The 12,271-nt window shown below is 37.1% G+C and overlaps 1 protein-coding gene across 1 annotated transcript in view; it reads left to right on the top strand.

Moving 5' to 3' along the window:
• SBF2 (SET binding factor 2) overlaps positions 1 to 12,271 on the top strand; it is a 272,308-nt gene that overhangs the window by 58,886 nt on the left and 201,151 nt on the right. Inside the window, exon 3 of the mRNA XM_014966465.1 lies at positions 10,628 to 10,765. Coding sequence (XP_014821951.1) covers positions 10,628 to 10,765 — 138 coding nt within the window. The remainder of the gene's footprint in view (positions 1 to 10,627; positions 10,766 to 12,271) is intronic.

Here is a 12,271-nt window from a genome sequence, read left to right as displayed (position 1 = left end):
AAAGAGGTAACAATAATTCGCTGGGATAGGTGGCACCACTGTTTTGCTGGTGTTACACCAGAAGACTTAGATCTGGTCTCAGGCAACCCATTTGTTTCGTTCTGTGGAAAGGAGGTATCAGGCAAGGTGAGATTCAGAAATTAGCTGAATCCTGTGCATTTTGAGTATGACCTACCCCAAGAGGTGTAGAGCTTATATAAATCATGAGAGCTTTGGAAAAACCTCCCTGAGAGCCAGATCCAGAAGAATCCTTCCCGGGATGACATTCGCTGACTTGTGGCCTGCTGCTTCTGTTGGTCTGGGTTCCTGTCATCCATTCTCAAAGGGAGTTTGAGAGTTGCATTATGAAGGGATATATTTCAAAAAGAAATTGATTATTGTTTTGTTTGGACTGGGCGCGTGTTATTCAGGGGGGTTTAAGATATATGTTACCTTTTTTGTGGTTTTTTTTCTAAGCATATGTTCCAGTCTAATTTCTGCTCTCTATTTTAAGAGCAAATTCTGACTTTTACATTAATTTGTGTATTTCAAGACTTCCTGTTCTGTATTTTGTCATTTTGAGACTGTTGGCATCTCTCTTAAATCTCTTAAGTCTATTTTGCTGCAGCAGTCACAGGCCGTTTAGTTGCTAGGCCTCTGGCAGTCCAGATCAATGTTCTTTTCAGTGTATACCACATTACATATATTTACAACCCAACCCCCCTCCTGCACTTTTTTCTAAGTGTTGAGTCTTCGAACCCTTCCCTGGCAGCTATATTCTAAGGAGATATAAGATCATGGATGCAAAAATCTTAACGCGAGGCTGCTTGCACTTTGTTTTACTATTGCTGGAAAGCAACAGAATGTATCTTCAAACCTGGTATCGTGGTGTGGGTGTGGTGTTTACAGTGTGGTTTAGTATCTAATCATGCAGGTGTAAGCTATAAAAATAAGATAATGAGGACTTTGTATATTACAGTAGTATTTTATATAATGTTGACCAATTCATCTGGAGGAATATTTAAGCATTAAAATGTCAAATCAAAATTTATGATCATATAAGTATCTCACTATCTGCCAGTCTTAATTGTTGAGTGATGTACATGAATTACGCTGCTGTACTTTTTTTGACATTCAACCAATGCAATAATTATATTTGTACATGCTGTATATCTTTTGAAAGATAGCTTATAGCGTTATCTAGAAAAGGAGTTGGGAAGTCATTGAAGACTTGAAAAACTTTATGGCTGCTGTTGTAACACAATGCTACTACTATCCAAAGAGAAAGAAAGAAGACAGGGGAGAGAGGAGGAGAGAAAAGAAAAAATGCATTAGGCAAGGTTAATATTTCATGCTTGACTGATAAATATGTATAAAATGCTCATTTATGTTTCTAAATGGAAACTTGTTTTTCTAGGCTTGTATACCTCTTGTCAGGTGTATAGACAAAAAAACCTTATGTTTCTAAATGGAAACTTGTTTTTCTAAGCTTGTATACCTTTTGTCAGGTGTATAGACTGGTCAGTAAAAATTAAAAAAAAAAACCAACAACAAAACAAATTAACTATTGTCTTAGTGTCACAATGCATTCTGGAAACCAATGCTGAGTGGTAGGTTTAAGAGGGACAAAGATGTTTCTTCATCCATTTCGTGCTGAAAATTAAAACACAAACTTTTAATACAAAGATTTAATTTCTTTGATAGTCTTTTTTAGTGTCTTTCTTTAAGTATTGCTTCAGGAGTATTCTAAATACCAGTTACTTTCCACTCATGCTGTCTTTTTTGTCTCATACCCAAATACAATTCATTTGCCATAGACCTGTATTCTTTAGATTGAAGGATAATTTACTAAGGTCACACCTCACTCTACAATTCATTTGCCATAGACCTGTATTCTTCAGATTGAAGGATAATTTACTAAGGTCACGCCTCACTTGAATTGAATTTACTGATGCATTGAAATTGTCTTTTCTGCTTGCATGTTACATATTTAGTATCCAGACTTCTCGTTATTCTTTTGATCAACAGTGTCATTGGCAGCAATTATTGCTGACTAACAAGCATTTCCTGTTGAAAAAAATTTTGAAGGCTGGCAATGTGTTCCTGAATTTCATTTCCAAGTCCTGAGTTTAAATTTGTGACTTTTAAACTTTTTGATGAAGTTTAAAATGTGTATTAAAAAATTAAAAATTCTCCAGCATTAAATATCTGCTTCAGACACCTAATGTCTTTGCATTTGGTTTGACATATTGATATATATCTGACAAGTTCTAGTTGCTGTCCACAGCTGCCTCACTCTCTTTGCCTGTGATAGCCCAGAGCATGGTGGGTGTCTTGGGTTTTGTTGGGGTTGGTGGTAAAAAAAAGATTCTGGGTCCAAGGGTCTCAGAATTTTTAAATTGCCATAAGATTATCTTGATGGACAGTTGGCTAAAAACAAGAGGAGGGCTTATGGTCTAAATAAATAAATAAAAAGTTCAAATTATTAATTATTTGTGCAAACCTGCTAATGTAATTTTCTTACTAAATGTGATTAGCATAGAGATGTTGGAAGTTCATTTTGAGAAGAAAACCCCATTTAGAACGTCATCATTAATCCTGTACTATTTCTGAAATAAGGGCATTACATAATAGTTATTTGTAAATCACCACATCTGAAGTCTAAGTTGGTTTTGTTCAGAAACAGAAGATTATTTGATAGATCTTTTCTTTTTAATGAGCCACTGGGATGGAGATATTAAGTGTTCTGAAAGCAGAAAAAGAAACTGGTTTGCCAATGGGTGTAATTTCCTTTCTAAAAAAGAGTTCAAATATTTTTTCGGAAGACAAACTAGGAATACAGTCCTTGTAGAAATGTTTTTTTGCAAGTTGGGGTTTTCAGCGTAGCGTTTCATTGTGGAAAGGTGTTTAAAATTACACAGTGTTACGAGGTTTTAAAAAAAGCAAAGCAATGAACTTGAAACTGTTTGTTTTTTTTATTTTATTCATGTGCCTGTGTATATGTACACCCAGGTTTATATATTTACCAGTGTGTGTGGGAGGTTACCCTAGTTCTTGATGAATTTCCTTGAAGATATCTCTGTCTCTGTGACATTGGAAGATGAATTAGTTGATTTTATTTGTGATGTTAAAACATATTTTAACTTTTTTTTCTTTTGTTGGACTTTTACTGCAGGCTCTCTGTGACAAGCGTGAGCATCTGATTGTTGAGGATCTCTTTAATCTGTAGCTCAAATTAGAGACTACCTCGTCTGTCACCTGTGCAGGATTAGTGACATTGAGAGATCTTTCAGCAACTTTCAGCCTCAGGAAGCCCAGGAATGTGGTTGAGGATCTTTTCTCTGAGGGAAAGTGTTTCTCACTGTCTTTTTTGACACGGTTTTTACGTTTGACTGAGGAGCTGACTACTGAGGCGGAAATGCCCAAAGTACATGGGGAGAGTCTGTGCCAGGCAAGGAGAGGAAAGACTGTTCACCTGTAACTCTTGCTGGACAGGAATGTCACTTGTAGTCACAAACAACCCCCCTGCTGCTTCTACTGTGATTTCCTGGAAGTATTTTGATCAGTTTCAGGTGTGAGAGGCTAAGGGACAGGTAGTGTCAGTAACACCACAGTGTGCAGGCACCTTAGGTGTTCTTTCAATTTGCTAAGGGGGGAAAGCAGTTCCTTCATTTCAAGTGAACACTGTGTATTTGCACTCGTTTTGCCTTTCCTCTGTCTCTGGCCTCATAAATTAGAAAGTGCACCCTCAGTAAGTTCGCAGACGACACCAAGCTGGGTGGCAGTGTCGACCTGCTGGAGGGTAGAGAGGCTTTGTAGAGGGATCTGGACAGGCTGGATCGATGGGCCAAGACCAACGGGATGAGGTTCAACAAGGCCAAGTGCCAGGTCCTGCACTTGGGTCACAACAACCCCCTGCAGCGCTACAGGCTGGGGGCAGAGTGGCTGGAGCTGCTGGGCAGAAAAGGACCTGGGGGTGTTGGTCGCCTGTGGGCTGAACATGACCCAGCAGTGTGCCCAGGTGGCCAAGAAGGCCAACAGCATCCTGGCCTGTATCAGGAACAGTGTGGCGAGTAGGGCCCGAGAGGTGATTGTCCCCCTGTACTGGGCACTGGTGAGGCCTCACCTCGAGTGCTGTGTCCAGTTTTGGGCCCCCTACCATAAAAAAGACATTGAGGTGCTGGAGCAGGTCCAGAGAAGGGCAACAAAGCTGGTGAGGGGTCTGGAGCACAAGTCTTGTGAGGAGAGGCTGAGGGAGCTGGGGTTATTCAGCCTGGAGAAGAGGAGGCTGAGGGGAGACCTTATTGCTCTCTCCAACTCCCCGAAAGACTTCTCCCAAGTCACAGGCGACAGGACGAGAGGAAATGGCCTCAAGTTGTGCCAGGGGAGGTTCAGGCTGGATATTAGGAAACATTTTTTCACGGAAAGGGTTCTCAGGCATTGGAATGGGCTGCCCAGGGAGGTGGTTGAGGCCCATCCCTGGAGGTGTTGAAAAGACGGGTTGATGTAGTGCTGGGAGGTATGGTTTAGTGATGATGCTTCTTGTTTGTTGTGCGGGTGTCTGTTTTTGTCAGTCAGGTTGACGGTTGGACAAGAGGATCTTTAAGGTCCCTTCCAATCTAGAAGATTCTGATCTATTAGTAAAGGCTGAAATCAATGAAATATATTAATGTTGGCTTATTAAACTCTTTTCTTGGCTTCAGCACCTGGTCAGCCTCTGCCTGGACTGGGCAGGAGAGGTGGGCAGCTGGTTCGCACGGACCTTTGTGGGAGATTCTGGCAGTTCACGGGTACCACGAGGTGATGGTGTAAAGGTTCATCTTGGGGAACTCTGTATTTCAGTGCAATCTAGGGTGGAAAAGGCCTTTGTATTTCTTTCTTGGTTAAAAGCTATTTTTTTCTTTATTAGTGAGTTTAATTGTTTACGGCTGATCATCAGAATATTCCATGACACTTGAAATGGGCTTTTACCTGGAAACAACTTGGAGTATACTTCAAGTGCACTATTTTTATTTTAGGCTAGGCTAAAGATAAATATGCGGTTTCTTAGATACACGATGTTGAAAGGCAGGAAGATGCAATAAAATTCAGTGTATATTTTGTATTCTGTTTACATTCAGAGATATCCCCAAAGCTCCAAGCATTTCCTTAGATTTACAGCTTCATAACATTGCTTTTTTATTATGCCAGTGAGCATTGTAATTGTTTTGTTTTGTTTTAAGTAGAGGTATGCATCTGAAAAAGAAAATTCCCTTTGCCAAAATTCCATACATAAGTGAATGGTGAAATGGTGAAATACTCAGCAGCTGGTGCTAGGTCTTGCAAGCCCAGATGGAACAAACTTCCTTCACATGATGTCCAGAACACGGTCCTTTATTTTCAGGGAGATTTGTTGAAAAGATGATGATAATACATGTTAAAAACAAAGCACTGTTATTTGAAAAGTAAAGAAAGTCTACAGAAGCAGACTTAAACCAAAACTTTATCCCCGGAGTGATCCAAGGGAGAATCAGATGTCTGGGGAAAGAGTTAAACTGGCAAGTAAGGTGGATATCTGTGTCAGATGTTTTACATTCTACAGTCATTTTGGGATCTTTTAATTCAAGTCCTGTTGATAGTTTTTTACTATTTTATGTGCATCCAGATAGCTTTGGATTTTATTTAACAAGGAACAAGTGCACAAATATATTTTGAAGAAAATATATAGTGTAAGAATATATTTTAAATATAATTATTTAAGCACAGGGTTCTGTAATGGTATATCACAGACCTTGTCTTTGGTTCTGTATAAACTCTTCAAAAAAATGCTTTCAACGGATGACTTGCAGAGAATATATATCATATCTTAAACTTTCTGAACAGGCTTTTTTCCCTTTCTACTTTAGTAGTGCCATCAGAGGTAGTGGATTTCTGGTGGAAAGCTGACCAGATCGTTGATACAGAAAGCAATGTAAAGCAGAGAGATCAGCCTTCCCGTTTGTAGCTGTACAGACCCAACTAGAATATTGGTTTGAGTTTTTGCTACGGACCTGGTGGTGCTCTGGGTGCAAACCCAGAGGTAAACAACAAAGTTCTAATGTGCAATTCAGCAAATGAATAATTTCTGATCAAGAGATGTGGAGAGCAAATAATATAGTTCTGCCATGGTAAGGATACAAATGACTAAAATTTTTCTCTAATGAAACTTGAACACTATATAATTACTGTTCAATGGAATAATAGTATTTAGTCTTCACTTCCACAGTACACAGTAAGCCTTCTTCCTATATCCTGATTCCTCCAGTACTTTAATAGACATTGTGACTATTTTTACATTTTCTTCAAATTTTCAACAGGCTTGAGAGTGCTTCCTGGGGAAGTGGTCATGGCCTCAAGCCTGTAGTTCAAGAAACATTTGGACGATGCTCTTACATACATGATTTAACTTTTAGGTTGCCCTGTGTGGAGTCAGTAGCTGGACTCAATCCTCATTGGTCCCTTCCAGTTCAGGATATTCTATGTACATTTTCTTCAAATTTTCAACAGGCTTGAGAGTGCTTCCTGGGGAAGTGGTCATGGCCTCAAGCCTGTAGTTCAAGAAACATTTGGACGATGCTCTTACATACATGATTTAACTTTTAGGTTGCCCTGTGTGGAGTCAGTAGCTGGACTCAATCCTCAGTGGTCCCTTCCAGTTCAGGATATTCTGTGATTCTAGACACCAATGCTGTATACAGTATATGTAAGGTATATGCTGATTTATGCAAATGATTTATTTTAATAGAGAAGGACAAGGCAAAGAGTGGGAGTATGGCTATGGCTCTAGGTAGGAAAGAAGGAACAAATTTATAAGCAATTTAAATATTGTTAATCACATCTCGACTTCAGAGAGAAGGCTTATAGTGAGGACATACAAAATTTTTAAAGGCAACAAGCCCAGCTACACTGTTGTTTTAAAACACTGTGTGTCATTTTAAAATCTGTCTGGTTTCTTGTTTAGTGTGAAAGCATTTCTGAGAATAATTAAGAGAAAGGTCCTTGCTTCGGTGGGCACCTACAGTTTCAAACAATGCTTGAAGTGTCATTTCAGCACCTTGAATATAAGATCTGTTACACATTCTTCAGCAAAACTTCTGGATATTGGCACCAGATTTTAGAAGGCAGTCAATTGTAATGTGGAGTTGATCTGAAGCACTTGCCACGGCCAGAGGCTTGTTTCTATAACAGTGAGATGGACAATCTGATTCTTTCTAACTTCCAGTGTCTTTGATAGAAGCTATGGTTCTGGTTCCAAGAATTCTGGCAAATAAGTGAAACAATATGGGAGCGTGTTCGTTTTTAAACTTTTTTTTCTTGTTTACTGAAGAAGCACATGACCTTTGAATTATATTCACAGTGGTGCTTTCGTCTGTTTTGGTATAGCATCTGGTTTGGTAAGGAAACATTTTCCTGTTCTTAGTAGCCAGACTGTGCTGGTAATTGTACTGAATAGTAGCTTGTATTTATACTAATTTGGAAAGTTTTCCTCAGTGTTGTTTGCATTTCAAATATTACACTAATATTTATTACCTTATTTTAAGGAAACTGAGAATCATTCATTGTTTAATTTCATGGAGGAGCACATTGTCTTTATCCTCAATCTCTATATTTATAAATTCCTTTCAGTTTATTTGAAAACACAGATTCTCTGTGTAGCCAGTGAGCGTCCTGTGCTTCAGCTGTTTTCCTTAACAATCACTAATTGTTGTTTTCTAGTAAAATAGTTAAATCTAGGAAGTATATGTTTTCCACAAGATCGTTTTGAAATTGGGAAGAATTCTTACCGACATGAGTAGGGTTTAGGCATGGATAAAGGTTGAGAGAGAGGTATTGAAAGCAGCCTGCCCAGATCAACAGTCACTTCTCATAGTTACAAATTCAGCTGCTGGTTTTCCCTTTGTATTTCTCATTTTACAGGGCAGACGTTGGTATAAATTGTATGCAATAGACCTGTTACAGTAATTTTAAAGTACATTTTATTTTAAAATAAATACAAAAGGCATATTCAAAATGAACCTACTGATCCCTCAAAATTCCAACTCGGTAGATCCTGTGTGTCATGTAAAAACCAGCTATGCATAAGCCACATACCCCAAGCTCACATATTTGTCATTTGGGTGCAGAATACATTGTTTGTGGATTATTTGGATATAGAATACCAGCTCTTCCGTGCCTTTAGTAGGGTGTTGTTTGGTGCGTGCATAAAAGTTATTTGTCCAGGAATTCCAAACACTCAGAAATCCGATAGATTGCTGCTTCCAGGTGTGAGATGGGAAATTACCCGTAAAGCTCAATGGTGATAGCACCAGCAAGGATCTCCTGTCAGAACTGGTAGACTTGGCATATCTGAAAGCTCGTTGAGATTGTCAACTCAAGCGTTTGGAGCTTACGAAGTGCCAGAGCTAGAACTGCATAAGCAACCTTAATTTGACCTACCTTGTATGGATGATTCAGTTTTAAGAGTATGCCACAGAAAGATTTTATTTATTAACAGAATCTTAGTGCATTCTTTGCATTTTGGCTTCTACTTGTTGAACAAATAGTTTTTCAGGGGTTTGGAGGTTTATCTCATTTCCACAATACATACGTTTTTCAGGGGTTTGGAGGTTTATCTCATTTGAGCTACAGATTCCAGGCTTTTTTTACCACACGCCACCTAAGATCCGCAATACATACAGAATTCTAATGATTTTATTGTCAAACTTCTTTCATGATGCTTTTGTTATAATGTCTGTATACATCAACCATATTACGTTATCTTTATAGCGGTTCTGCAAGATTAATAGTGGTATCTTCTTATTTTTAGCTGACAGAGGATGAAAAACAAAGGGAGATTAGGCCAGTGTTATCAAAATCATGGACTAATACTGGATGCTTAGCTTGGAATGACTAGGATGTCTTTTCTCAGAGTACTTTTTGATGTTCAGAAGAGTTATTCTCAGATGCAGGAAGGGGTGCTTAGCATTTCTAAGGACACAGACTCAGAAGTGTTAATCTGACTATCTAGAATATGAAGAATGTAACATGAGAAAACTTTGTTTCTGAAAATTTTCCCAGAACCATAAAATAAACTGTATATCACAGGCAGAAGTTTTAACTGCTGTTCACGTAAGACTACCCAGGTTTTATTGTAGAGGTTCTAAAGATGAGTCTGTAGTAAACGTTTGTTTATAACTTACTCTTCATGTTCTTTCAGTTCTTAACAGCTGTCTAGAGGAAAGAAGCAATTGCTGGAAACATGAGATTGGAGCAATCTCTCTGTTTCCTTTGGTATCTGCATTGTTTAACAATTCTAGAAATGTGTTTTGGGTTTGTTTTTTTTAAAAAATGTTGTTATTCCTAATACATATATTTGTTTAACAATTCTAGAAATGTGTTTTGGGTTTGTTTTTTTAAAAAAATGTTGTTATTCCTAATACATATAGGGGCTTGTCCACGACAGGGCTATTACCTTTGCCCCATGTAAATTCTAAGTACATAATTTTGCTAATAATAATACACTTGTGGATTTTTTGTGTATGTGACTTCAGCCTCAAGTAAAAGAACAAGTGAATACAGAATTTCATGAAGGCCATCTCAAGAATCTTCAGCAAACTGATTTCTGAATTTTAGCACACTCTTCCATTACTGGGAACAAGTTATTAACCGATGTTGTACCCCAATCATTTAAATATCAAAATCATATCATAAAATCATTTGCTTTTGAGCTGTAGTTCTTTTTTGTTCATGCTGCTTGTGCCTCTGAAATCAGAATTGCTGTCTTTGGTTCTGGTGACTTCCACTGCCATGGCCCCAGTCAGCTTGAAGGAACAAATACTGAAAGGATTTAGACTTATTTGACGCATGTTTTAAGTATTGCACATATTTGCTCTGCTCATTGCTGCAAGAGCTTGGAAATAATTAGTATTCTAAGTGCATATGAAGTATTTGGAGAACTGCGACCTTTTTGAGTTCAAAAAGCAAACAATTTTCTTTGTCCCTGAGACTTACGAAGTCACAAAACTTGGACATTTTTTTCATAGGGGTTGCAAAACTTATATTGCTGCTATGGTGTGACCTCTTATAAAATTTCAAATGTTCACAATAAAGTTTAGAAAGGTAGCCAGTAAATGGAGGGCAAATATTGCTCTATAAATAGTGCTTTGTAGGAGTAAATATTGAATAACTTTGCAGGTAGGTGCAGGTGGAGTATCTGCGTTTGATTAGATAAATTAATGGAGAAATAAGTGGAGAAATTAAAAATGTAGAGACATTTCAAGACACAATTTTAGCTTCAAATTCTAAGCTGTTATCCAAATGAAACCTGCATAACACGTCAGTTTATTCCCGTTGTTGTCTCTTAAATCCTGCAAAGATGGTCTTAAATACCAAATTCAAAAGAACACGTTTTCAGTTCAGAGGGGTTATTATATCTCTCTTCATGTCTATAGAGCTAGATTTATATCCATCTGACCAACTCCAAAACCTATTGGGTTTTCCCCGTTTTCTCCAAATTTTGCAAGCCTTAAAATAAAATGCGTGTCTTGCTTCAGATAATGTTCTGTTACATTGTTATAAAATATTTTCCAAATCTCTTCAAACAATGGATATTATTGCTTAACCATATGTCTCTTTGTTTTTGTTTCTTTAGTTTTGCCAACCTGGAGGATGGCAGCTTTCGAAAGAGAGAAAACAGCCAACATTCTTTGTGGTGGTTTTGACTGATATAGACTCAGAGAGACACTACTGTTCCTGCTTAACTTTCTACGAAGCAGAGATTAACCTGCAGGTAAAAACTTGACAATAAGTAACAAAAATGCAGAAAAAAAGTGTCTAGAAACAATAGATTAATTTTATAGAGCACAACTTTAGAAAATATTTGCCTGTTCCTGGTAAGGATGTACTTTTCTGTCATACAGAAATGCATGTATTTTTGCGCAAAGGTAAGCTCAATGCATTTGTTTGTGTTTGTTTTTTATCTGCTTTGAAAAAAACCCAACCAAAAACATTTCATAGAATTTCTTTTATCTCCACCGTGTGTTTTCTTTAATGGGACAGCTAAGATGGTGTTCCTTTCATTTACTTCCGTGTTTGACATAGCATAAATGATTCTCATCTTTGTTCTAGGAAAAAGGTTTATTAACTTCTGCTCCCTCTGCTGGCCACCTCTATCAGGCCAGCACAGGACAAATATGTAGAAGTATGCTGTAATAAATATACATATTTCTGTAAGTGCATTTATTGGCAAGATTTTTGTGAGTGTAAATGGCAAGATTTTAAAACTGATAGAATAATACTCCGGTTTTTAGGTAGGTCAGATTTTGGATGTCAGCTACTTGGCAGGCTTTGTTTTTAAACATGTATTTAATTATTTTTTGGGCAACTTCAGTCTTTCAAAAATAGACATTTTGTTTCCCATTTGATGTAAAGTACTTCACAGAATCTCTGCTGTGATATAATACTTGGAATCTTTAAAAGCTAGAACCTAGGGAAAACCTAATCCAATCTGTAATTGCAGACTATAATTGTCTTGTTTTCAAATATTTTCTTTCTCCTATGAAAATTAAAAAGCAAGTAAAACATTGGCTTTAAGTATTTTAAAATTAGTTAAGATTAAATAGACAGCTAATTAGAGTAATTTTTTGCTCTTTTAGTGAAGAACTGTAATGTTATTGATTATTTTAAGAAAATGCTTTTAAAAATCCAGGTGTACTCTGTTTATTTAATACTGGAGTTGAAATATTACCCTATTTGTAGAATAATTAAAAGTTGTGACATGGTAATAACAATATTGTGCTTTTTCTACTTGCAATTGGAAGCCAGAGAATAATAGTTGTTCTTATTTCATTAATGCTACGGTTTAGCTGGATACTTTTGTAGGTTATTAAGAGGAGTTAAAAGCAGAGATGTAACAGAAAAATTAGATGTATTTTGGGCGTAAGTTTTAGTCTAGATCAACTGACATCTTCCTGTTGAAAGTTTTGTCATTATTTAATATCTGACATCTTTCCTTTATTCTATTTCCTTATTTTATAAGTAAAGAGTGAAATATTCTATATTAATTCTTTCCCAGCTGATAAAAATTCACAACGGCTGACTCTTCCTCCACTGTATGTATTTCATAACATATACTAAATTTAGCAAACTAGTTATTTATCCTGTGGTTTCTAGCAGCTGCTTTTGATTCACTATCCCCATCTTTCAAGTAATGCTCATCACAAGACATCCAGTATTAAGTAAAAGGTTTTTTTCTTATATTGCCTAAGTATTAATGCAAAAAAACAAAATGAAAAAA

This window comes from Calidris pugnax, unplaced genomic scaffold, assembly GCF_001431845.1.
Source record: "Calidris pugnax isolate Ruff unplaced genomic scaffold, ASM143184v1 scaffold26, whole genome shotgun sequence".
Classification (NCBI taxonomy): domain Eukaryota; kingdom Metazoa; phylum Chordata; class Aves; order Charadriiformes; family Scolopacidae; genus Calidris; species Calidris pugnax.
Note: the sequence above shows the minus strand (reverse complement) of the source record. Positions and strands in the feature narration are given on the sequence as shown.